This window comes from Lepidochelys olivacea, assembly GCF_965140295.1.
Source record: "Lepidochelys olivacea isolate rLepOli2 genome assembly, chromosome: 8".
Classification (NCBI taxonomy): domain Eukaryota; kingdom Metazoa; phylum Chordata; order Testudines; family Cheloniidae; genus Lepidochelys; species Lepidochelys olivacea.
The window spans coordinates 44260804-44288715 of record NC_140418.1 but is presented as its reverse complement, the minus strand read 5'-3'; the positions used below and the strand labels follow the sequence as shown (position 1 = coordinate 44288715).

General features: G+C 44.7%; 1 protein-coding gene across 5 annotated transcripts in view; it reads left to right on the top strand.

The window, feature by feature from the left end:
• The window catches only part of PACS2 (phosphofurin acidic cluster sorting protein 2), a 180179-nt gene that overhangs the window by 104350 nt on the left and 47917 nt on the right, over positions 1-27912 (top strand). For 4 of the 5 annotated variants that reach the window (XM_084637745.1, XM_084637744.1, XM_084637743.1 and 1 more), the window contains exons 16-18: positions 711-865; positions 13580-13690; positions 22466-22574. In XM_084637745.1, coding sequence (XP_084493871.1) covers positions 711-865; positions 13580-13690; positions 22466-22574 — 375 coding nt within the window. The remainder of the gene's footprint in view (positions 1-710; positions 866-13579; positions 13691-22465; positions 22575-27912) is intronic. The other variant, XM_084637746.1, reaches the window with a different exon arrangement.

Sequence of the window (27912 nt, the reverse complement as noted above, 5' to 3'; positions counted from 1 at the left end):
TAAGCTTAATGCCCAGTGAGGAAATCTTTAGAAGTCTTGGAAAGGAAACTGATGGGAAGATTTTTTTAACATAATTTGTAAAAATGTGAGAGTAAAGGTATGTCTGAGCTGCAAGAAAACACCCGTGGCTGTCCCATATCAGCTGACTCTGGCAGTGGGGCTAATTGCAGTGTAGACATTTGGGCTTGGGCTGGAGAGTGGCATCCCAGAAGACCAGGCTCCAACCTGAGCCCAAATGTCTGCACTGCAATTCTGCAGCCCCTGAGCCCTGCAAGCCTGAGTCAGCTGACATGGGCCAGGCCCGGGTGTTTTGTTTCAGTGCAGACATCCCCAAAGTCACTAAAGGCAGCAGTGCATGCTGGGGGGGTGCCTTTTCGTCATTTTTCCCAACACGATTGGTAATAATTGAACCCTACACAGAAAACCCAAGTACAGGCTTTCATAGCTTGGAAAGAGTTGGGGGTGGGGGGGGGGGGGTGGAGAGAGAGCAGGGAGAACAGTTGAAAGTTTGTTTCTGAAGCAAATGGTACATTTCATTAATACGTTTTAAGATGTTGCTCAGTGTAAGATTGTCCTACATGCTAGAATAGCTCTTTCCTGTGTGGCAGCCATTAACTAGATTGTCTATATCAAGCAGTCTTCCTGACTTACTTTAAAGTACTTATTTAGAAGGCAAATGATAAATATGTTCCCTCTTTTTTTTTGTCTAGCTGTAACTGCAATTCTCAGCCTCCAAACCCCGTTAAAATTGCAGTGGCCGGAGCCCAGAATTACCTCAGTGCTGTGTTGAGGCTCTATGTAGAACAGCTGTCTCACAAAACCCCGGACTGGCTCAGCTACATGAGATTTTTGATCATCCCACTAGGTAAATAAGTCACTATTTTCTTCACAGAAAGATGAATGGCTTAAATCAAGTGCGCTCTCACAGGAATTGCCTTCAGGAAATCCTGGTTAGGATGCATTCCAAAGGCCACATTCTTGCTGGCCATTAAATGAGACAAATATTGCACTGCTATAGTATTTAATATATATATTACGGTCCTGTCATGGTAGTGAATTTCATCTTTACGTTCCTGATGCTAAATCCTAAACTATTGTTGGGAAGCAGCCATTAATCATTCATATTAAATGCAGAGGATTGAAATGAGCTCTCCCAAGACAGAGCTATGTTACAATATTAATCCTCTTGCAGTGTATTTTTAACTTAAGTGTATAATGAACTTTTGTGAATGTTCTGCTCGCAATCCTGTTCACAATTGCTATGATTTACTACGGTGCAAGTGGTGTTTGAACTAATGACTGTATTCTGGACTCTTATTTCTGAGATTGCAGCTCAAGATGTTTGTAGAAAGTAACTGAGAGGCTGTTGAACTCAGAGTATGGTTAATACTCAGTTAACAGGAAGCACCTTTAAATTGTTACATGTTTTAAATGGAAAAGAAGGAAACTACAAAAAAACTAAATGGGCTCTGAAATTGCTGAATGATAAACTGAGGGGGAAAAAATTTTGGCCTTTCCTTCTACCTTCATAGAATCATAAAATATCAGGGTTGGAAGGGACATCAGGAGGTCATCTAGTCCAACCCCCGGCTCAAAGCAGGACCAATCCCCAACTAAATCATCCCAGCCAGGGCTTTGTCAAGCCTGACCTTAAAAACCTCTAAGGAAGGAGATTTCACCACCTCCTTAGGTAACCCATTTCAGTGCTTCACCACCCTCCTAGTGAAAAATTTTTTCCTAATATCCAACCTAAACCTAAATCTTCAATTTAAGACCATTACTCCTTGTTCAGTAATCTGCTACCACTGAGAACAGTCTAGATCCTTCCTCTTTGGAACCCCATTTCACATAGTTGAAAGCAGTTATCAAATCCCCCCCTCTTTCTTCTGTTCTACAGATTAAATAATCCCAGTTCCCTCCGCCTCTCCTCATAATATTATACCAATAAAATAAAAACCAGCAGGATTTATAATCGTCAGTGTCACCTTCTCTGTAGACTATTCAAGAGAAGGTACTGTGAGGCAATTTGAGTTGTGTGATTCCAATTCATCCCACATACATGATCCTAGTGATGTATCTTTACTACAAGTTTCTGGGGCAACAGGCAAGGTGAGGCACACCCACTTTTGAGGAGTCCATTCTGTACAACTTCTAGTGTCCAATAGCTTTCCTCCCTCCCCAGCTCACTGGCTTGAGGTCCAGGGTAGCCAGAAGGATCCCATGTGTAATATGGGAAGTGAGCTAACCTTCCATACCTTTGCCTCCAGGGACTGTTGGTGTGCAATTTTGACAAAAATTGCTCCCAAATAAAAGTCTGGTTTTACAATACTGGAAACGTATTGCATCCTTTCATATTGATAAGTGTCAAACAATTATCTATTTCTTTGTTTTATATTAGGCTATCCTGTAGCTGGGACAGAGAGCTTAATTTATTCTTAATTACCTGCAGGTCTGCAGTATTTTTTTTTTTTTAACACACAACAGTGCTAGCAACAAGACAAAGCATAGAACACAAAACACAATTTCTATTGTGACAGTAGATTCATGGTATTGGGTTGCTCTTCAGCTGGCATCAGCTTTTCCTGATTTTCTGAAAGACAAAAAGAACATGTTTCTACTTCTTTTGGGGCGGCAGATTATTGCTTAAAATATTTCTTTTACAAATACCCTTGCTGATTGCAGGCAAAACAGAGGAATTACCCACATATTTTCCTGTTTGTTCTATAGGCAGGCCAGGTTTCAATGGCTTCTATCTTTTAAGGGTTATGGGGAAATTATCCCACTGTTTAGTCATTAAATCCCTGAGGTGGGGTACCTCAGTTTCCCTTCTTATTCAGCAGACCAAGTTTATAATGGTTTTTCCTGCTGTGTTAAGCTTTAAGTTTATTTACAGGTAATAGCTAAGAAGCATCACTATCATTTGACCTTAAAGGATTTTTCCAAAAATCATACACACTATACATTGTTATGGGGTACTTATCATTAAATTTATTAAAGTTATCTTGTTATACCATGCCTTTTATTTAGACAATTTGTTTGCTAACCATGTATGTCCTTTATTTGCAGCTCCTTTGTGTTGCTAGTTCTTTCCTTTCTTTATCATTTAGGTAATTTGCATTTTCACAGGCGCTTCCTGCTTGCTTTTGGATTTACAGCCATCAGCAGCTCAGAGACTCTATCTTAAAAGGAACACAATCAACTTTCACCAGAGTTTTGATTACTTTTAACTTCTGCTTCCAAAACACACAGCAATCTGAAAAAGGCCACGTCTACACTACCCGCTGGATCGGCGGATAGTGATTGATCTATTGGGGATCGATTTATCTTGTCTAGTGTAGACACGATAAATCGATCCCCGATCGCTCTGCTGTCGACTCTGGAACTCCACCACTGCAAGAGGCGGAAGCAGAGTCGATGGGGGAGCAGTGGCCGTCAATCCCGCGCTGCGAGGACGCGAAGTAAGTGATTCTAAGTCGATCTAAGATACCTCAACTTCAGCTACGCTCTTCTCGTAGCTGAAATAGCGTATCTTAGATCGATCCCCACCCCCAGTGTAGATCAGGCCAAATAAAACCCAACCTATTGTGGCTCCCTTTGGAGCCCTAATCGCGTTTTAATTAGGTAGCATGGTATGTTTGCATTTCTTTTGCCCCTTCTACAATATACACTGCACATGTTCTGGGGCAAATGCACGTTCCTTCCATAGCTTACCTTCTATAACATTATCCATACCAATTTTTACATAAGGTGTAACTATTTCTTTTGTGTTTAGAGTTTTCATGTACTTTTATCAAAGTGACAGTCTGATTACTCAGAGTCATTTTAAGACTCAGTGTTTCTAACATTGCTGCTTTTTGTTTTGTGCACCTCACCCCTGCTGTTGCTTCAGAGGGGTATTGTCTTTTTTTAATTTATTTTTTTTAAACTACAGCTCTCATCTGCTATTTTGTTACAAAAACAAACAAACCAAATAAACAAAAAGAATCCAGAATTTTTTCCTATTTTCCTGATTTTGAGTGCCCTGCTGCAGCCACTACTTAAAAACATTTTAAATTTTGTAAAGCACTGAGTTACCTCTTAAGGATTAAATGCCAAATCCCAAAGCCAAACGACACTAATCACCTGTGCCTAACAAAAAGGTCTGTCAGTTTTGCAACTTTGAATTAAAGAGTCAAATGGATTTTTAGTGGCATTATTTAGAACAAAACCAAAACCAATTGGTCCTTAGAACTTTACATATTTACACACACACAGATAGATACATACACATTTTCTATTCCTTAACATCCCTTCCACACTGCTCTATTTTTTACATCTTGCATTACCTTCATACATTTGAGGCAGTTAAGTTCCAGTAGAACCCCCTTATGTTCTTTTAGCAAATTTGACGAAATTGTCCAGTCAAATGATTTTTATCGGACAGTTTATTTTTGTCTGGCTTATTTACACACATTGCTTTGGAAAAGGGCCCATTTTTGCTTCAGAATGGCTGCAAAGAAACCAAGAATTCTTTCTGTAACACTTTTCCTTTTTAACATTTTCACAAAGTTTAACTGCTTAATTCTCTCCAGCCTCTGCAGAGTTAACTTTTCACTCTCTTTTCTCTTTGTAATTATGCCTGGGGGTGCCCTACATAGGACCTTCTCCCCCTTCACCCGCTGTAACGGCTGCTACCTGTTTAGTGGCAAAGCCCAATTTTTGTCTGACTCTTAATTAGTGACTCTCAACGACTATGATTTGCAGGTGCTCTGCCCTGCTTCAAGGTTAATTTCTTTACCATACCTTGGAGCACATGATTCTCTCTTTCAGTTTTCTCAGAGGCTTTAGCTTGGTCTGACAGGAATCTTTCTCTCTCTCTGCATTCCTGAAGTGCCTCTTTCACTATTTCCAGCTGACTCTGGGTATTTGTAGCCAGCACCTTCCAATTGTCTGCTCCCTTTTCCGTTTGGTTTAACTTTTCCTGTAAAGATGCCTTTTCCTCTTTACATGAAGACAAACGGAGGTAAGAATCCTAACATGCCTCCCACAACAACCAGATTGCTGCTGCATCTCTTTTGGCAGTACTAGAAGGTTTGTATATGCGGATATACTGAGCCAGTCTATCCTCTAGATCCGAAATAGTGCAGACATCAGCTAGGGCTTGTTTAGTCCAAGGACTGTACCCAAATTTTTGAAGGATTTGTTTAAAAGGTGTAATTTCTTTAACAAAAGGTGGGGTTGGAGTTGCTTCTGACTGCATTCCTCCTTCTGGTACTGGCTTGCCCTGTTTTCTTTTAAACATCTTAACACGGGTATTTCAATCTTTGTCACTCCTGGTATTATTCAGGGAGTGACACAGCGTAGATTCTGAAAACGTAGCTTATCAAATGTCCTCGTCACACCTGGCACAGGTCAGCGAGTGACACAGCCTAGATTCTTTGATCCTGCTACTCCTTGTTCCAGCGAGCAGCACTGCCTGGCCCTTAGGCCTTCTTGTTGCTCCTGATACTTCAGTGAACAATAGGACTTGGATTCTGTAATCGTAGCTTAGTAATATGAGCTCTGTATATTTTACCTCTGCCTTCTGGAGGTCAGAAGGCTAATTAACCAAATAGAAATGCCTAGCTCAATAGAGGAGCAGTGTGCACACCAATATTTACAATAACTGAGGTTTTTTACCAATATTCCTCCTTTCGCAATTCTCCACCAAAATGTTATACCAACAAAATAAAAACCAGCAGGATCATATTAAAGGGGAAAAGGCAAAATGCCACATTTATTGTGAATACAGAAAGAATCATAGTAAGTTCGTTATAGCTATAACATTCCATTCAATTTCATATTTATTCACACATTCATTCATACACACACAGGTTCTGCAAGGTTGTTGTTATAGTTACCAGCCTTAGAGTTACCACTGGCCAGGTGGCCTGGACACGAGGAGGGAGCAGGGCCTTGTCAGATGCACATCTGACACTCCTGGAAGTTGGTTTGCAGAATCAGACCCCAAAGTACTCAGTTTCTAGAGTCCATTTTTATAGGAATTTATTCCTATGCCAGTCTATGGGAATTGCTTCATCATGCTGTTGCTGAATCAGTCAGCAGATGGCACATTCCTGACGGCTCCTGTGCTGCCAGATGTTATCTTCTTTGGTTCTCCCATCCCTGAGGCTGTTGGGTGAATTCAAGTCTGCCCTCCCGGGGTCCTCTGGTTGTTTCCACTTGTCGCCTTCTTCAGCCGATAGACACTGGATTCTTAGGCTGGCACCTCCCTGATCATTCATTTATTATCCACACCAAGCATCCATCCACATACATCCTCTATCTCTATTTTAATCACAATTGTTAACAAAGCGAGATAAATACAACAGAAGGGCGGGGAGTCTGTGTGCTGTTTCTATTGTTACAAAGTATTGCTTTGAGAACAGACTCTGTCTTAGGATGTACTAACACAATTAGCACCTTGAAAGTTTCACACAGAGAGGGAGAGAAACAGTACCAAAAACCAAGAGACCTCTTAATTAGTAATACCCTGGAATTTAAACTATGGGGAATCAAACTCATTTGTGATTTTAATACAGAACTTCTTTAACATGATCCAACAATAAGTCATGTGCTCCAGCCAACTAATCATTTTTGTTGCCCTCTGCTGGACGCTTCCCAATTTTTCCACATCCTTCTTGTAGTGTGGGGCCCAAAACTGGATACAGTACTCCAGATGAGGCCTTACCAATGCCAAATGAAGGGGACTGATCACGTCCCTTGATCTGCTGGCAATGCTCCTACTTATACAGCCCAAAATGCCATTCGCCTTCTTGGCAACAAGGGCACACTCCAGCTTCTTGTCCACCATAACCCCTAGGTCCTTTTCTGCAGAGCTGCTGCCTAGCCACTCAGTCCCTAGTCTGTAGCGGTACATGGGATTCTTCTGTCCTAAGTGCAGGACTCTGCACTTGTCCTTGTTGAAGCTCATCAGATTTCTTTTGGCCCAATCCTCTAATTTGTCTAGGGCCCTCTGTATCCTATCCCTACCCTCCAGAGTGTCCTCCCAGTTTAGTGTCATCTGCAAACTTGCTGAGGGTGCAGTCCACGCCATCCTCCAGATCATTAATGAAGATATTGAACAAAACCGGCCCCAGGACCGACCCTTGGGGCACTCTGCTTGATACCGGCTGCCAACTAGACATGGAGGCATTGATCACTACCCATTGAGCCCGATGATCTAGCCAGCTTTCCATCCACCCTATAGTCCATTCATCCAGCCCATACTACTTTAACTTGCTGGCAAGACTGCTGTGGGAGACGGTGTCAAAAGCTTTACTAAAGTCAAGGAATAACACGTCCACTGCTTTCTCCTCATCCACAGAACCAGTTATCTCGTCATAGAAGGCAATTAAATTAGTCAGGTGAATCCATGCTGGCTGTTCCTGATCACTTTCCTCTCCTCTAAGTGCTTCAGAATTGATTTCTTGAGGACCTGCTCCATGATTTTTCCAGGGACTGAGGTGAGGCTGACTGGCCTATAGTTCCCAGGATCCTCCTTCTTCCCTTTTTTAAAGATGGGCACTACATTAGCCCTTTTTGAGTCATCCAGGACCTCCCCTGATTGCCATGAGTTTTCAAAGATACCTTCCTATCTCCCTCCTTTCTCTCTATGTTAATGACATCCCCACTGCTCACCCAGGCTCTTCTGCAAAATCCCATATGTAGCTGTGTGCAGGAAAAAATTAGCTCATTGTTGAGTTTCTCTTCATTATTTCAACTCCTAGGTCATTCTGGCTGACATGATCACAACACACATTTGAAGTCAGCCTAATTTTTCTAGTGTCTAAACTTTCAGACTATGAATGAAAAACTTCAAAAATGTTAGTGATGAGAAGATCAAGGTTCTTGTTATATTCACTGGGAAACAATTACACATGTTCTAGAACTGTCTAGAAGCCTGGAGAAGAGGAGTGGGGGGATAGATTGTAGAGAGGGGCTTGGCTAGTGGATTGAATCAAATGTCATTGAATGGATAAGCAAGGATGGAGTTATGAGCTGGGTTTGCAAAAATTTAGGCGTTTCTGGGAACCGGGCTGGCCACTTGATAACATAGCTCTGTATAACAGTGACTAGTTGAGTTTTTTCAATCTTAGTTTTGAATTCAATAAGTGGTTGTTTCCATTTCAACTGTAGTGAATGTGAAAGCTACCGATCTGTACTATAAACAGGTGGTCCGTGACAACCATACATCAATGTATCAATTTACCTGATTCAGCATTCTAAAGGAGGTGGTAGAAGTCAAGTGATTGAATATCCTGAAGTAATGAAAGCAAATAATACTTGTCAAGGGAAATCTAACCATAGTCAAGAGTTAAAGTATCAAGATAGAATGGTTAGTGTTCATCTCACTGGACAGAAAAATCTTTCGTCGGGATCAAATGTGCCATTGAATGAAACTTCTGTATATAAATGCAGAAGTGCCTGATCCTGCTAGAACAAGGATGGGCAAACTTTTTGGCCCAAGGGCCACGTCTGGGAATAGAAATTATATGGCGGGCCATGAATGCTCACAAAACTGGGGTTGGAGTGTGGGAGGGGGTGAGGGCTCTGGTTGGGGGTGCACGCTCCAGGGTGGGGCCAGAAATAATGAGTTCAGGGTGTGGGAGAGGGCTCCAGGCTGGGGCGGTAGGGAGGGCTCGGGCTCAGGCTCAGGCTGTGGGCTCTGGGGTAGGGCTGGGGATGAGGAGTTTGGGGTGTAGGAGGGTGCTCTGGGCTGGAATTTAGGGTTTGGAGGGCGGGAGGGGGATCAGGGCTGGGGGTTGGGGCTCAGGGGGAGGCTCAGGGTGCAGGCTCTGGGCAGTGCTCACCTCAGGTGGCTCCCAGAAGCAGCAGCATGTCCCTTCTACAGCTCTTACGCAGCGATGTGGCCAGGCGGCTCTCTACACTGCCCCATCCGCAGGTGCCAGAGGGGGCCATTGGAGACGGGCCATGCTGCTGCTTTCGGGAGCTGCTCCCTGGCAGGTGCGCCGGAGGGAGGGCCATGCCATGGCTTCTGGGAGCTGCATGGAGTGGCCCCCGACCCTGAGCCCCAGCTGGAGCGCCGGAGCAGGGCAAGCCCCAGATCCCGCTCCCCAGCGGGAGCTTGAGGGTCGGCTTAAGACGGCTGATGAGCCAGATGTGGGCTGTGGGCCGTAGTTTGCCCGCCCCTGTGCTAGAGACATCATAAATGCCATTATCACTGAAGCAGGGCTGTGGTGGTGATTTAAGTCAGTGGTTCTCAACCAGGAGTCCAAGCCCCTGGGAAGCCTTGAGCAGGTTTCAGGGGGTCCACCAAGGCCAGGGTTAGATTCACTGGAGCCCAGGGCAGAAAGCCAAAGTGCTGCCATATGGGTCTGAAGCTCAGGGCCCTGATCCCTACCACCCCGGGCTGAAGCCGAAGCCTGAGCAATGTAGCTTCATGGGGGGCCTTGTGGCATGAGACCCCAGGCAATTGCCCTGCTTGTTGCCCCCTAATACTGGCCCTGGCTTTTATATGCAGAAAACCAGTTATTGTGGCACAGGTGGGCCGTGGAGTTTTTATAGCATGTTGGGGGGGCCCTCAGAAAGAGAGAGGTTGAGAATCTCTGATTTAAGTAGAGCCGGACAGGAAACAGTTTTCTGGTCCTATAAAAATTTTTTGAGAATTTGAAAAAAAAAATTCCTATCCTGAATTGGGCCCAAAAGTCTATTTCATATTTTCATGAACTGAAAAAAAAAATTATTGGATTGGTCAAAACAGCTGGTTTTGATTTCAATTCTTTTGAATTTGTTTTTTTACTATAAATCAACTTACGTTTCTAAAGTGAAAAGTCTTGGAACATTTTAGGATTGAAAATGACAAAATGGGATGTTTTGAGAACTTTAAAATGAGATATGGGAAATCTGTTGAAACAGACCCTTTCCTGTGAACAGTTTGTTTTGATGAAGCAGTGTTTTCCAACAAAAGACATTTACTTAAAAAACACCCAACCAACTCTATGTTTTAAGCACCGGTTCCCAACTTTCCATCAGCTCTTCAGCATCAACTTCATTCAGGAGCCAAAGAATGGCTAAGATCAAGCATTGTTTATCCCATAAAAACACTGAAAGGCAAAGGCTTAAAGTTACAACCTCTTTTATGACAGGTTTCAGAGTAACAGCCGTGTTAGTCTGTATTCGCAAAAAGAAAAGGAGGACTTGTGGCACCTTAGAGACTAACCAATTTATTTGAGCATGAGCTTTCGTGAGCTACAGCTCACTTCATCGGATGCATACTGTGGAAACTGCGGAAGACATTATATACACAGAGACCATGAAACAATACCTCCTCCGACTCCACTCTCCTGCTGGTAATAGCTTATCTAAAGTGATCACTCTCCTTACAATGTGTATGATAATCCAGTTGGGCCATTTCCAGCACAAATCCAGGTTTTCTCACCCTCCACACACACACTCACTCTCCTGCTGGTAATAGCCCATCCAAAGTGACGACTCTCTTTACAATGTGTATGATAATCAAGGTGGGCCATTTCCAGCACAAATCCAGGTTTTCTCACCCCCCGCCCCTCCAAAAACCACACACACAAACTCACTCTCCTGCTGGTAATAGCTTATCCAAAGTGACCACTCTCCCTACAATGTGCATGATAATCAAGGTGGGCCATTTCCAGCACAAATCCAGGTTTTCTCACCCCCCCCCCCCCACCCCCATACACACACGAACTCTCTCTCCTGGTGGCAATAGCTCATCCAAACTGACTGGTTAGTCTCTAAGGTGCCACAAGTACTCCTTTTTCTTTCTCCTTACAATGTGTATGATAATCAAGGTGGACCATTTCCAGCATAAATCCAAGTTTAACCAGAACGTCTGCGGGGGGGTAGGAAAAAACTCTTATGCTGGTAACATTGCCTTTAATGTAGTGCAGAATGAACAACTGAAAAAAATAATTGAATCATTTTCTGGTGAATAGTTTCCTTCAGAGAGACTTATGCTCACAGGTTCACTGCTAGGTGCTGCATGTAAAAAAACGAAGGAAAAAAGAGATATAAAAAAAAATCACATTGATATTAACGCAATATAGTCGAAGGTTAGAATTTGTCCTATTGTGGCTGTGAATGTCCACATAGGAAAAATGCATTCCAGCATAATGCCATTGATTCTAGAGTTGAAAAGACCATATCCAAATGACTGAAGATACCCTCTAGGAATGCAGAGAAAAATATGACAAGAAGACCTTCTCTCCTTTGTTGTTCTGAACAAATGGTGAATTTCTCAGAAGTGTTCATTTTTATTACTGGTTTCCATAACATCCACCTTGTGCTATTTGCTTTACAAACTCAGAAGAATTCATCCTCTGCCCCAAATTCCTGGTGCATGGGTATTCAAAACACTACTTAAAACTCATTGAGAAAGAAGTAACATGTAGCACAGTCCTAAAACTTGTTGTGCGTGACATGTTGAGAAATTCTTTTGCAACCACCAGCAGCCTTCTTTTTTGTTGTCCAGAAAAGGTTTAATGCCCCAGCTTCCAAAGAAATGCAGGGGAACTAGAGAAGTTCTTGTCTGTTTGCATTCAACACCACAGATGTGTTGAAATTTGCACTGGTATGAGGAGGATTTTGATTGGAAACATGGTATGCTTTTTACACAACAAGGGATACTACAGAGCGTTCATTACAAATGAGGTGAATTTGGGGGAATTTTGGCAGATATAGGCTCATGACACAAATGTCAATGTGGGTAGCTATTTAAAGAATTGGAAGCACACAAGGATAAAATCGAGAGATTTGGAGAAGCTATGGAACCTTTCCATTACTTAGCCAACACGACTAATCCAAAATACAGAAAATATTGGTTGAGCAAGGAACAGCAGAGGCTAGAATGTGACTGATAGAAGTTACAATCCTGAGTTCTGTCCTCCTCTATCATTTAAAATTGAGTATCCAGATTTCGATCACTAATCTGGTTTTGGAGGAAGCCGTGAAAAAGCCCATCTCAAAGTGGTGGAAGATTTCCGACACCTCAGGAGTCAGAATTGCTAACTCCAGAACGTAGTTTTTAAATGCCTTGACCACCTCCTCAGCCAGCTCTGTGTTAGTCAACCCTTTCTCTAACCCTGCAAATCTGAATGTAGTAAAACTTCGTAAAGCTTTTCAGTAAAGTTGAAAAAACAAATACACTGATAAAAGTGTGTATTTAATGACTGATAAGAGCAGTAGGTGTAACTAGTTAGTTGTGTAGGGACACATTTAGCGAGTCTGCATGTGTGTGTTCCAGTAGAACTGCAAACTTTTCTTTGCTAACTCTGTTTACGTTTCACATGTCTCGTTAATAAAACCTTGATTTTTTTTCCCATTGCTTCTTTTTTTTTCCCCTAAGGGGGAAAAAACCTGAGGTTTTTCTTGGTTGAATTAAATTGCACCCTCCCTGTTTCGGAACAGATGTGATATGAGTTAGAACAGAATTTAGAGGAGAGGGTATCTTCTCTGAATACAAACACAGACAGTATATCACAGCTCTTTTGAGGACAAGAGCCCTGGTGACCTGCAGAGCGGAAGGAAGGATCTGATGCACATGCGGCTATTAAAGTAATTTGCAAAATTCCCTTTGGCTAAAGCGGGAGTAGGAGTTGAGTCACAATGGAAGAGCTGAGTCACAGAGTCTCACTATTTTACAAGTATTTTTCTCCTCAGCAGTTTCTCAGTCCTTGTTTTCTTCGGTCTCTTATTTTTGCTTTCGTTTACACTTTAGAATGTTTAGATCTGCTCAAGGGAGTCAAACTGAAGCAGCGTCTCTGATGCTGGAAAACAGTTGGACTCCTGTACTAAGAATGTTTGATCTGAGCAGCAGGGATTATACTACACAATTGGAACAGAAAGACTTGCATCACCACAGCTTGGTTACTGAGAGAACAACTCCATTTGGGGATCTGTCTGCATTGCGATTGGCTCTAGATATCTAATTTGCATCTCTGCTGTGTGGTTTTTTCTGTTCATCTGAAGAATGTGAGTTTCTGTACGATGGCTGCCTGATAGGCATCATTAGCTAGAATGCCAGGAAAACCATAACTGGGGAGAAACCCATGTGGCTGTGCTTCTGTGCTGACGTCAGTGTGAGCTGCAGATGCTCATCGCTCCTGAAAATCAGGCCACTTTTTATCTAGGATCCTAACTTTAAACACACGAGTCTGAAAACTTTGGCCTAAATTGCTTTCTGTTGCAATTGAAAACATACTAATGGAGCATCTAGATAATTTTATTTTGAACTTAAATTCTTTCCATACTAAGGGCTTGTCTACACTTGAAATGCTACAGCGGCACAGCAGACACTACATATGCCGACGGGAGGGGTTCTCCCATTGGTACAGGTAATCCACCTCCCCGAGAGGTGGGTAGCTAGATTGATGGGAGAATTCTTCCATTGGCAGAGTGCTGCTTACATGGGGATTTAGATCGGCTGACCAGCTTCGCTCAGGTGGATTTTTCTGATCCCTGCACAATGTAGCTGGGTCAACCTAACTGTTTAGTGTAGACCAAGCCTAATACTGTCAGTATGTTCAGCATTTGGAGCAACTGGCTTATTTTTCTCTCCTCTTAGGTTCTCATCCAGTGGCGAAGTATCTAGGCTCTGTAGATTACAGGTACAACAACTTCTTCCAAGACTTAGCCTGGAGAGATTTGTTTAATAAACTTGAAGCACAGACCACTGGTAAGAGCCTGTTTTAATTTTTGGGGTGCATGGAGCAAACAACTTGATTGAGTTAGTAATGTTAGAAAATTGCAAATAAATGCAAGAGCTACAAATCTAAGAGTTCAGAGAATTTCACTGTCTTCCCTTCGCTCTCCAGTTCCATATTGCTTTTTCAGATGCTGACTCTTTTGGAGTCTTAAATGTCATTCTTTGTGGTCTTCCACTGCCACTCCAGGAGATTCAGTGCCTTTCTCAGGATTTCTGTATTTTCCCCCAGATCTTGGTTGGTTGTTTTTTTTGTTCCGGGGTCCTCTCCATCACTTTAGCCAACTACCCACAGTAGCTCTTAAGTCTTTCAAGAGTTCCTCAATCCTCTATAGTCTTGACTAATCTAAATTGTTTTAGAGACACACGATGGGGGAGGTAATATCTTTTATTGGACTAACTTCTGTTGGTGAGATAGACGAGCTTTCACCCTTACAGAGAGCTCTTCTGTTTTTTATCATTGTCTCAAAGTAGATAATATCCTTTGCATGTGAGAATAATCCTATTTCTGAAGCCTGCTGGAAGCATCTGTTCCAGTGAAAGACACCCTTTGTCACTGCCCCAACCTGAGTGAGAACCAGCCTGTGTCAGATCAGCAACTAGTTCCCATTCTGTTCTCAAGCAGTTCAACCAGCAAAAAACATGAATGGGTCACTTTACTAGGGAACTTTCCTAACAAGATCACATGGGACCAGATCTATAATGCAGATTCTTTTTACTTCTTTGCTCTACATAACGGTTTTTCCCTCAGAAGCAGAGTAGAATGTAAACATGTTGTTATGCTCTGCCATTCTCACTGAGGTTACATAAGTTATTATTTAGACAAAAGGAATGTACACACACTGCAGATGCATGCATTGGCAACCTGAATTCTGTCCTTTTGTGTATGTGTATTGTGAGAGCCTTTCATTACACAATCACATACTATTCCTAAAATGCCATATCATTTTTCTACAACCTGACACTCTCTTCTAGGGTCTCATCATTTTTATTCTTGTATATAACATTCATTTGCCAAATAGTTTTGTAAGTGATCAAGATAGAATTCTGTCATTCCAATCCAAAGTTCTCGATATAGTTATAGTCAAGTTATAACCCTCAAATGATGGTTCCTATTTTACTCCTGAGGGAATTCTGCACCACTGCGCTTGGCAGAATTCATGTCCACCACAGATTTCTTTGCTTTCCTGCGGAAAAATGACTTTCTGACAGGAAAGCAAAGGAAAACTTCAAAAGCAGTCATGCACCACTCCCTAGCAGAGCAGGTACATCGTTTCAGGCACCCAGAGTAGCTGGCAGAGAGGTAAATCACTGCAGGGCTGGGGACACTCCAGCCAGTGGCTCCTACCCTGAGCAGGGATCAGCTGCTAGACCCATCTGGACTGGAGGCAGGAGAGGATAGGACTTCCTCTTCCTCTGCAAGGAGTGTCTGGTTCTATGTCAGACCCACCCCCAGAAACTTCCCCCAGCTGCAGTAAGCTCAGCATCCTCCCCTGCTTCCTGCCCCCATCGCTCCTCAGCTGTGGGGGGGAGGGGTCACTGTACGGGGAGCTGCTTCCCCATCCACCCAATCCCTGTACATCCAGACCTCCCATACCCAGACACCCCTGCCAAACCTCACTGGGTACATACAGAACTCCCCTAGCCCTCCATACCTGAACCCCACCTCACTGAACCTCAACCCCTGCCTCCAGATCCTTGCTGTTTGTTTTCCAAACGGAAGTGAGATTTCTGTATCAGTGTCTGTAGGCCCATACATGGTGCAGACGTGGTTATGAGGCTGTGCAAGACAACATTACCTTTGTTTCTTCTTACCCATGGTCGAAGTCTGAATTCTTACAGTTTTTTGTTATCTTCTACAGTTTACTGTTAGTATAGTTTCTCACCCTTGCCCGTTTGGGGCCTGGTCTCTGGGGGATTATGCCCCATGTTCTGTGGTTCAAGAACTGTGCTTTGCCTTTGCTCGTTCTCAGTGAGCAATGAGTACCACCCTTGCTTTTACTGTCTCAGGGAAGCCCATCTTGCTGTGAGATTTGCGGGTCTTTCCCACCGCGGAGTTGAGGCTTGTCTGCTCTGTTTCAGTAAGTTCCTCATGGAGGAGGTTCTCCAGCTGTATGCACCGTTCGATCCGGGACCATAGTTAATGGGCAGCAAGCAGTCTGGTACAGACCTGCCTCCTGTGCTCCCATGCCCAAACAGGCAGAATCAGGTACATCTCTACCCCGATATAATGCGATCTGATATAACACGAATTCGGATATAACGCGGTAAAGCATTTCCCCTCCCTCCCAGGCTTGCGCAAGCCTGGGAGGGAGGGGGGAGAAGCGGAGCGGTGGTGTGCTCAGGAGAGGAGGTGGGGCGTAGGTGAGCTGAGGCAGGGGGCGTGGGGAGGGCCACAGCAAGTAACCGGGGGGGGGTTCAGAGGAATCACTCCCTGCCCCAGCTCCACTCCGCTCCTTCCTCCCTCCCAGGCTTGCTGTGCCAAACAGCTGATTTGCGGCAAGCCTTGGAGGGAGGCGGGAGGAGAAGCGGAGTGGTGGCAGCACACTCAGGGGAGGAGGTGGGGCGGGGGGGGGGCAGGGCAGGGAGCTGCTAGTGGGTGCTCCAGCCCCAGAGTTGGCGCCTACGGCAGAAGCATGTCTGGCTCTGACATTCTGGCCAGGGGGTTGGATAAGGGGCAGAGGGTCTCGGGGTGGAGGGGGTGTCAGGGGACAGGGAGCAGGGGGGGTTGGATGGGTCGGGGGTTCTAAGGGGTCAGTCAGAGGTTGGGAAGTTGGTGGGGGTCAGAAAGTGGGCGGGGTCAGGCTGTTTGGGGAGGCACAGCCTTCCCTACCCGCCCCTCCATAGCAAGTTCGATATGACATGGTTTCACCTATAACGCAGTAAGATATTTTTTGGCTCCTGAGGTCCGCGTTATATCGGGGTAGAGGTGTACTTGTCCCCCAGTAAGGGTGGACTTTGTCTTCTCTCACCTGCCCCTCCTTCATTGGTGATACACATGGCAAATAAACACTTGAGACAGCACACACATGGCTCTGCCCCTCCACACAGGGCAGCTAAATGCCTGGATCTTCTGGGCCAGAAGGTCTTCTCTTCCATAGCATTTTAGTTTCACATTACTAACTACCAGGCTCTGCTGGCAAAGTATGCCTTTACCAACTGTGCCAAGCTAGTAGAGTTCCTGGATGACTTGCCACTGGACAAACGGCAACACTTCCAGGTCCTGGTACAAGAAGGTTGCCTGACGGCCAAGGTGACCCTCCAGGTTTCAGTCAAAGCAGTGGACATGTCCTCCTGCTCCCTCACCACCAGAGGTAGTCATGCACCGGGAGTTGTGGCTACAGTTCTCCAGCTTCCCATGGGAGGTCCAAGACCTCCCTTTCAACCAGGACAAGCTGTTCTTGTATAGGACTGCTGAGTCCCTTCACTCCCTGAAGGACTTGAGGGCGATGCTTCAATGTCTTGAGAGATACTCCCCAGCAGAGGCAGCAATGACAACGCTCGGGACCCCGGTCCTTTGCGCTGTACCAGACCCCTTGCCCTGCTATCAGGATGCCCCCACAAAAGCACACAAGTCCCAGCGGCCTCAGCCACTGTCACAGCCACCTCTTCCTCCTTGCCTCAACAACCACCTCAGGCACAGTTTTGACACGTGCATCGGGAGCTGCAAGCCCCCCACGTCACCACCCTCGGCCCCCTCTGTCACATTTGGGGGCCATCTTGCCCTTTTTGCCCACAACTGGGGCAAGCTTACCACAAACCATTAGGTGCTGGAGATTGTGTGGCACCGTTACTCTCAAGTTTCTTACCTTCCCGCTGCACCTGCCCCCCGGACTCGTACAGGGGATCTCTCACATCACGCCCTCCTGCAATGCAGGGCACGCACCTTCCTAGCCAAGGGTGGATGGAACAGGTAGTCAATCCCTTTGTTGGCAAGGAGTTCTACCTTCTGTACTTTCTTATCCTGAAGAAGGACGGAGAGCTCCCCCTTCTCAACACCTCTATCAACAAGACCAAGTTCCATATGGTGATGCTCACCTTGATCTTTCCCTCCCTTCTCCAGGGAGTCTGGTTCACAGCTCTCAATATGAAATATCAACATCTGCCCAGTCCACTGCAAATTTCTTTATTCCGTGTGGGCGCCAACCACTAGCAGGTCAGAGTTCTCCCCTTCAGTATAGTAATAGCCCATGGGCATTCACGTCACGTCCTCCCATGCCAAGCTTACATCTGCGATTCATGCTCTTTGCTCTCTCCTCACTACGCTTGGCATTTATATCAACGAGAGGACAAGTGCTGATTTCTTCACGCAGATGATCCACTTTATTGGTGCCCGCCACATTTCCATGGTGGCTCGTGGCTTTCTCCTGGTGGACTGCTTCGCTGCGCTGATGGCTGTGGTGGAGGACCTACACCGCAGCCCCTGCACTATGGTGTGCTGCTGCCTCCTCGGGCACATGACGGCCTGCACCTATGCAATGCTGCATGCCCGCTTGCACATGCGCTGCCTCCAGATGTGGCTCCTGTCAGTTGTCCAGCCCCATAACGCCCTGCTGGATAGCCCACTGCTTGTCCCATGGTCGGTTTGGGCTTCCCTCATATGGTGGCCCAACCCTTCCAAGGTGCTCATTAGCACTCCCTTCACTGCGCTGTCACGACTATCCCCCTGACCACAGATGCCTCCCTCGCTGGTTGGGGCTTTCATCTGTGCACACACACCACCCAGGGGGTTTGGACGCAGCGTGAGGCCTGCATACACATCAACGTACTGGAGCTCCGACCAGTCCGCTTGGCCTGTCTGTCCTGGCCTCCCACCCATGCCGCTCATGTTCAGCTCCTCTCCGACAATACCATGGCTGGCAGTGGCCTATATCAACAGGCAAGGGGGCACCAAATCCCTGTCACTCTGTACGGAATCCATCTACCTCCAGAACCAGTGTATCCACCGTGCGGCCTACCTCCTGGGCATGCGGAACTCCCTGGCCATTGTGGTCAGCCAGCATTGGTACATCAGTCACAAGGGGGAACTCCATGACCCCTCTCTCCACTCCCTCTGCCATACCAGGGACATCTCTCGGTGGGACCTTTTTTGCCATGTGCAACAATCACAAGTTCCCCCTGTACTGTTCACTGAGGGCCATGGAGCCTGGCTCCCAAGGCAGTGCTCTCCTGCCTTGCTGCAGCAAACTCCTGCCTTCCATCCCCATTCATCTCCTTCCCCGGGTCCTACAGAAGATCTGACAAGACCCCAGGCCACGATTATCCTAATTGCCCCATTCTGGGCCAGTCGGTTTTGGTTTCTGGATCTCCTAAGATACTATGCCTGCTCCCAGACCTCCTCACCCGGGACCAGGGGCAGTGTCTGCCACCCCAACCCTGGCCTCCTTCATCTCACAGCCTGGTTTTTGGATGGGACTCAGGAATAGACAAAGTCTGTTTGACACCGGTGTGACTCATCCTTACGCACCGTAGGCAGACCTCCACCAGAGCGTCCTACACGGTTTCACCCCCTGGGCTCGACACCATCTCCACCCTTGCCATCCTGGACTATCCCCACACTTCTTCATGGTTATTGCGGACAGATCCGGGGGCCAAGCCTCTCCTCCCAGCACATCTCGAAGTGGGTCTCAGCACGCATCCAAGAATGCTATGTGCTAACACCATGCAACCTGGCTGGATTACGGCACACTCAACGTCGTTGCAAGTGGCCACCTCCACCGCCCTGGCTGATGTATCGTGGCATTCTGTGCACACTTTTCACCACCCACTATGCCATAGCCTGAGAGTGGCAGCTGATACAGCTGTGAGTTGCGCCGTCCTCCAGACTGTAATAGCCCTTGCATCCTCGCACCTCCCTCTGCAATGATCATTGCTTGCTACTCACACGCACTTGGAATACATATAGGGCCCATCACTCGAAGAAGAAGAAGAAGAGGAGGTTACTTACCTGTAACTGGAGGTTCTTTGAGATCTGTGGTCACTATTTGTATTCCAGTACCCGCCCTCCATCCCCGCTGCTATGGTCATCAGTAAGAGGATGACTGGGGGAGTGTCATCCTGCGCAGCCTCATATAACCTCACCTGCACCACGAGGCTACGTGTGGTGCATGTGTGAGTTGATGAGCACTGCTACAGAAATCTTCTGACTGAGTTCATGGTGCGCATGTGCACTTGTGTTTGGAATACAAATAGGAGCACACATCTAGAAGAACTTCCAGTTATAGGGAAGCAATTTCCTCTTTTCCATTACTTTTACAATTAATCATCAATACTGATGACAACATTGACGTAAAAATTCACCATACACACTTCACACAAACCTGGACTCTGACAAGCACAAGCTTACAAACTTTCAGTTTCTCACTAATATATTTAATTTTTAAACTCTAAAGTATTTTATCATTGATATTCCTAACCTGGCATTTTTCTGTATTCTCAGTTAGGAATTCAGCAGGGCTATGAGAGTTAATTAGGAAGTCAGGTTGTCCAGAGACTTCAGTGAGCAGAGCAACTCTTTAAGGTACTGGGAACTAAGAGTGTAGGCATTTCCCTTATTTAGCTCCTTAAAGTCTTGAGGGAGAAGAATGGAACTGGCTCACAGATGAACCAGTTCAGCATCAAAGCAGTTGCTTTAGCATGTAGGGTTTTCAGCAAATAAAGCTACATATATAAAGCTTTGCATGGCAGACTTGTTGGCAATCATTCATTCCATACCAATGCACTTTCCCAAACATTTTATTTGAAATCTATTCTTTCCTGAATTGCCCAATGTTCAGTTTTGTTTGGGCATCTACAAAAGTCATTGGTCATAGGCTGCAGAGAGTTAACTTTTCGGGAGAAAATGCCGAAGTTCTTAGATCGGGAAAAGAAGGTCAGTTTTGATTAGTTTGTGTCCTTGTTCTAGAGTTTAAGTCTCAGGGGAAAAAATAGTCCATGGAAGCACATAAGGTCAGCATAGCTTGTTGCTATTGAGTTGGTGGCTGTTGGATAAAAATAAAGCTTAGAAAGAAACTCTCCTTGGAATCCCAACAAAGTTGCAACTGATGTCTTCCATACGGTATGTATTATAGTCCAAAGTCACACCGATTTTTCTCTTCAGCCAGCAGCACTGCCTTAGTTGCTAATGAGACTGGCTTACCTCCAAATTTAAGTGAGCTATATGTGCCCGTAAAACTTTTCTTTATGCCTGTGTAAGAACTTACTATGTTTTCCCTTGTAATGAACTCCATTTATCTGGCATGCACAGGCACGTGTAGTGGTGCATGCATTACTTCAAGGTTGAAGAAGAAAATGTGATCTTGTACTGGATGAGCACATGCAGCATGACCTTCCATAGCTGTGCATTTTACAGATAGAGAGAACTCTGTGTAAAATTGTGCTTTATAGAGTGGAATTTTCAACAGGTTGTAATTTATTTAAACAAAATCCGTTTTCATTCTACTCGGTGCTTTATGAGCATTGGCCAAGTCTGAAGTTTTTTCGTTTTTTTAGGAGTAATGGTTATTTTTTGCTGCTTTTCCTTACTGAAAGTTTCTCCAGTTGCTGAAGAATGACATTCCTCAAAGACATTCAAGAACTACTACCTTTTTTCAAAATGGCTGCCATTTCCTGCAATGGGATTTGGGCCACAGGTGCCCTCTGTTGATAAATAGGCTCTCTTTTGAATTGGCTACCAAATGGGAGTGAAGCCTTCAGGGAAGTTCATTCTCATTGGAAGCCATGATTGGTGATGGCCAAGCCAGAAGAGGGCATCCTAGTTCATGGCTCTCAATCCCATTGAGAACATAAGGAGATGGCAGCCATTTTGAAAGACAGCAGTTCTTTGTGAACTTCTCTGAAGAAAGTTTATGAAGAATGACCAAAAAAAAAAAATGAATTGTTAAGACTTCTTCAAATGTAGCCAATGCACACAACTTCAGTGAGTTTTAACATATGGGAAGTCTGAATTTTCATTATTTCCATTAATAACATTCAGAACAAAAAATGGTCTGACAGAAATTTAGCATCCTGTAAAACCCATCTTAAATTATTTTTTAACTCCTAAACTAATAGGTTTGCTTGTGACTTCTCAGAAGACCCATTCTGTGCTCAAAAAAGTGGTGCCAAAAGTTTGAGGAGGATACTTGGTACTCTTCGTACGTAAGAGGCCGAATTCCTATTTTAAATGCAAAACTCAATTCAGCCTTCACCATGGAATCATGGCTACCTCTGCCAAAACACTGTTTTTTCCTTCTATGCTTCTGTGTGAGGGGAACCAGCATTTTGGGTCTTTTCAGAAGGCCGATGCTGCATCCCCTTGGGGGTAGAGCCTTACACCACACCGTGGGTGACCCCTTTGTTCTCCTTTTCCCAAGGTCATTGCCGTAGCAGAAGTCATGCACTCAGCTCTGAGGACTAGAGAAACTCTCATGTTGCTATGCAGCGGTGCCTCTCCTCTCTTCTCTAAGCAAGGGGTGCTGTTGAGCCACACACTGAACTCTTGGGGAGGAGCACATGGCATTGATCTTGTTAGTCTTTCTTGCTGTCTGCTCTGGTTGGCACCTTGTTTTGAAACGTATCTTTCTTTCTAAATTTGAGTCCCTCTTTTCATTACCCAATTCTTGACCAAGCGACTGACAGTGTCCCCTATTTTTCTTTCTTGCCCTGGTTGATCTTGCATGATTTAATTTGCTGGTGACATTTTGCAGTTTCCATTAGTGAAGAATAGTCCTTATTCTGCTCCTGTCTCTTCTTTTCATTCTATTGCAGTTCAGGAAACACCAGATATTGTCTCCAGAATAACCCAGTATATAGCCGGGGCAAACTGTGCACACCAGTTGCCTATTGCAGAAGCAATGTTGACGTACAAACAGAAAAGGTACGTTGTTTCAGTAATGGTTTCCAAAATGTCAGGAAGTCCACGGAGGATGGGGGAAACACCACTTCATTCTCTTGTTACACACAAATATAGCTGGCCACCTCAAAACTGTTTGAGAAACAACCTGTAAGAGCTGCATATTCAAATCAAGAACTCTTTCAAGGAACAGTCCCTGGCACCGTGAGTGTCGTCAGCTAGATAGCAGATGACAGATCTAGAACAACCAGAAATTTGCCTTACTTTCTTCAGCGCAGTTGATATACCTGAAGAGCAAAGAAGCCTGGGAGGAACCTGTATACCTGCTTGGTCTCCGGATGCAAAGGAATTCAGATATCTGGCTTTGCTTACAGTGCCAGTGTCTGAATGTTTTGTGAGGGGGAGCGCTCAGACCTCAGAGCATGAACTCTGCCTAGCCCTCGACCAGGGTGTCTCTGAGGGGTCCTGGCCTCTGCCTCCTTAAGAATTGGTGCAAAAGCCTGGGTAGAGAATACTGCCTCAGCGCCCATCTGACAGGTGAGGGAAGGAGCTGCTCCTCTCCTTGGCAGCTACAGCATTACTGGGGTCCCAGTCAGGACGGCTGGAGCTCACCAGGGTTTACTTCAGCTTTGGCATGGATATGGGGCTTATGAGATGTGGGTTGAGAGGAGAGTATGGGAGTCAGCAAACAGGATAGGAGCAAAGCGGGAGCGGGGCAGAAGCGGCTATGCCCAAGTATAGCAGTGAGGATGGGGGACCTATGGGAGTGAGGCCCAATGTGTTGGCATAGGAGTTTTCTTATCTGTTTAAGACGAAGTAATCCAATATTAGCAAGATTGAGTTCTTGTATTTCCTGATTCCTTCAGTTCTCAAGGTAGCTTTAACTCACCTGCGTTACTTTTTCAATTAGTGACAAAAATCGCAAATATAGCGTATATGCCACATGGGTGAGGTAAAGCTGAGTTTAATGATACTTCCTAAATTGGTGCAGAACTTGTGACTTTAATGGTACACTGGTACCATGGTAGTTACTTCACATTCAATTTTTATAGGAGTAGAAGCTAAATTTACAAGCAGTAATTACTCGTTATTTTTCTTTCCTCTTTGAAAGTTGGGAGCATATTTGTTTGCAATCCTCTAATTGCTCCCCATTTCTTTCTGGAAGTAACTGAAGTGGTTCAATAAAATCCTTAGTTCACTCTCATAGCCCCCTCAACTAGATATCTCCAGAGCTGCCGATTTAGTAAATATTTGAATACTCTAACCTGCTTGTCTCATTAGCTGTATTTTAATGTCTCCCTTATTTCCTGCCCAAACTTTCTTCTGTAATATTAACCTAATAACACTTTAGCCATTTGGTTGCTTAGCCATTGTAGCACCATGATTGATTGTCTCACTCCTGATTTATGAATGAAACTGCATTCTTTCCACAAATAGCAGGAGAAAATTCTAAATCTTTTTACTACAGCATTAACTTGTTCTTATATTGCTGCCTTTGTCTTTCCTGCATGCTTTAACTATTGTATTCTTGTTTGGTTCCCCCTTGACTTCTCCATTTCTAGTACCGGTTCCTGTTTATAATGAGCACTCCCATTTAACCAGTTTACCCACTTTGACTTTCTGCCATGCCCAGGTTGACTGATCTAAGAATCAAGTTTGCAAGTGGTACTTTGTTGAAAACGGTCTGACATCTAGCTAGACGTCACATGTGTTTCCCTGGTCAACAGCCTGTGTGACCTCCTTACTAGGAGGATAATTCTGTCTGAGATCAGCTGTTCAGATTTCTTTAAAGTGTGCTGGTTTCTATTTACACCCATGTCTGTCCACCCCATTCCATCAAGCTGTCTTTTATGATAGATTCGGGCAGTTCACGCAAGCCTGTAACAGAGCATAGTTACCTTACTCCACCTTTTCCCTTTTTAAAGATAGGCTTAGCATTACACCCTTCAGGTCCTCTTGGTGCACTGTGCCTGAAGCCATGCAAAGGTTGCTTGGTCTGTCTGGGGCTACCTTGAAGTGAAATAATGAAGAATTTTATTTGGTTCCTCAACAATTGCCACAGGCCCTCACTCCCTGGTATCTTCCTCAGTTCCTGGCTAAAATGTGAGGTCATTAGAGTTTCTGGAATCTATTTATGGATCTGTTCAAACAATTTCTGCTTTCAGCCAAGTACCACATAGGGAATTAGACAGGTTAGGAAAGCAATTTATCACATGGAGTGATGGGAAATTATCTCCCACCTCTGGTTTCCTTCAGAAACTGTGCTCACTGATGGCAGTGACTTGGAGGAATTATTTTTTAAAGTAACATATACAAGTAGGGCTCCATTAGCACTACCCAAATGAATGTATTGCTTTCTATCATAAGTATAATAACGTGTTCATTTTTTCCTTTGGTTGCTTTCTGAAAAGGAAAAAGAGCTTTCATTTTGATTTTACCATAAGGTATCCATTCTTTAGGTTCCCTTCCCCATTCTGTACCTTCTGTACTTTTCCTGGGCTGGTCTTTCATGTCTTGTTTAACAGCTCCTGCAGGTCTGGGTTGCTTAACTTGTGCTTCAGATTAAATTCTGTTTGTTCCTTTTCACACTCCTGCCTCTGGTGGCAGAATGCACTGTTCCAAGGACCACAGAGCCAATTGTTTGGGGAACCGAAATGCAGGTTTCACAGAAAATAAATTTAAGAATAGAAATGTTATCCAGAAAATAAAGAAGTTTGGCCAGTGTCACTTGAGGACATGAGAATGTGAAAGTGAAACTAGCCAGTCTTGGTTCCTACTGTCAAAACTGAGTTAAGCAAATGATTTTAATAGGTAACATGTATGTAGAAGTGATTTAGAATTGTGAAGTATTTTGGTTTTAATATATCAGTACAGGTAAGGTTATTATAAACGTGGCTTTTATGTTGATCATGTGCCTTTTATCTTCTAGTCACAGCTATTAGGGGGTTTACTGTGGTATATAAAGAATCCACACTAAACCAAGGTTTTAAGTGTCACCAGTAGTGTAATTTTAAAGAATGTTCTTTGTTCCCAACAATGGCACCAAGTGTACTCCCTAAGTGTACGTCTATACTAAGAGAAAAGCTCTGTGACACAGCCGTGACTGACCCAGGCCAGCTAACTTGGGTTGCAGAGCTAAAGGTTGCTGAGCCTGAGCTCTGGGACCATCCACTATTGCAGCGTCCCAGAGCTCAGACTCCAGCCTGAGCCTGGATGTCTGCCAAGCAGTTTTTTAGCCCGTCAGCCCAAGTCTGCTGATATGGGCCAGACGCAGGTTTTTTATCTCTGTGTAGACGTACCCTGAGACTACAGGTTTTGGAACCTCTTCATCTGGAGTAGAAGCATGTGGGTCTTTCAAGATTACAGGCCAGCTGTTCCCTTCCCAATAACAAGTTGAAAGAAGAGAAATGTAGCTCCTGGAATGGAAGCCTCCATAAGTTCAGGCTAGCTTTTGCATATTCTTCAATCTAAGACAAGGTTGTGGGGCGGGCAATCGAGAATGTAGCAAGAGTAGCAGGAGGCATTCGGTTCTCTAACCCTAGTTGGTGTTCGTGGTCTGACAGATGCTGCATTCTGCCCCAGTTCTGAACTGTCCAGTGACCTCTGTTCAGTGTTCCAGTCACAAGGCCTTGTAGAGCTCTCAATCTCCGTACTGAGCTGAGGGAAACAACTTCTTCGAAGCTACTCATTCCTTTGGAGGAAGCAGCTCTATTCTACAAGCTCAATGAAAATTGCTTTTTAGAAACACTTTAAAAATCTTCCCAGCATCCTGGCACTTGCTCTGTTCAATAAGCTCTAGTGATTTGAGGACACCAAAACCAGAGAGAGAAACCAGTCTCCAGAACCTAGCCATATGTAATGAACTGCTTTATATAACTTGTTTGCTGCCAGTTCCTAACTTAACTGACTTCTGCTCTCCTTCCCACCCAACCCGCCCCGCCACCCCTCACCACTTGTTCTGTTTGTCATGGCAAGACTGAAGCATGTACTGCCTGTGATAGACTGCATATTGTCTGAAAGCTTTGCCCCGTTTCTTTGGAGCATCCGCTGACTTTCCCAAAATACAGAGACTTGGGGAGAGGAAGGGGTTTAGGGAGAAAATGATTTGCTGTATTTTGTCTCTTCTGGGTGATGTACTCTCTGTGGTGGGTGGGTGTGGTGGTGGTAGGGTTGGGAGGAGGAGAAATGCTTTAGTTACGGAATAGCAGAAGACTGCTGCAGTCCAGATGAGATTAAATGGTATCAATGGGAAGGGTCATTTACTTACCATGTACTTAGTCATCTTTCACGTAATGCTGATGACCAGGTTTCATACAGACAGACTACGCCCAAAATGTGGGTCAAGGGAGCTACACTGCTCAGGGCTGTGAAAAATTTCACTCTGTATAATGTAGCTAGGTCACCCAAACCCCATTAGAAGAACTATTCCATCAGCCTCGCTACTGCCTTGTGAGGGGGTGGATTTACATCAGAGATGGAAAAACCATTCCAGGGCTGTAGTAAGTGTCTATATGACCAGCACTACTGGTGCGTAGCTGTGTTGCTGGAGCACCTTCTGGTTTAGACATACCCTGTTCTCTAGAAGGAAACACTCTATTGTACAGAATTTTTGTAGGCTTTAGTTGTCATAATTGGAACACTTTGTCTGCCAGTGGTAACTCACAATAGTTGTCCAGCCAGGTCATCGAGCATTCATGGCAGTGGACAACAAAGTTAGTGTTGCCCATGGTAATTCTGAAGCCTTGGGGCTTCTGGATCTCATTTGCATGAATCTAGGCTGCAGCTTGGCTTTGGAAATGAAAGCACTGCTCACTTGTATTGGGGAATCTGTCATTTACTGCCTCTTTAAAAATGTAGAGTACATTTGTGATCTGTAAACAAATTCTCTACCGCTCTATTGCAAACTGAATGGCCCCAGTTGTCATCCCATGCATTAAAAAAAGCACACTGGGTAGAAGGGTAATCAATGCTTTTTTTGCCTCTGTCTTCATGAACAAGGTCAGTTCCCAGGCTACTGTATTGGGCAGCACACCATGGGGAGGAGGTGACCAACCCTCTGTGGAGAAAGAAGTGGTTCGGGACTATTTAGAAAAGCTGAACGAGCACAAGTCAGATGCGCAGCATCCGAGAGTGCTAAAGCAGTTGGCAGATGAGATTGCAGAGCCATTTGCCATTATCTTTGAAAACTCATGGCGATCGGGGGAAGTCCCAGACGACTGGAAAAAGGCTAATGTAGTGCCCATCTTTAAAAAAGGGAAGGAGGAGGATCCGGGGAACTACAGGCCAGTCAGCCTCACCTCAGTCCCTGGAAGAAAAATGGAGCAGGTCCTCAAGGAATCAATTTTGAAGCACTTAGAGAAGA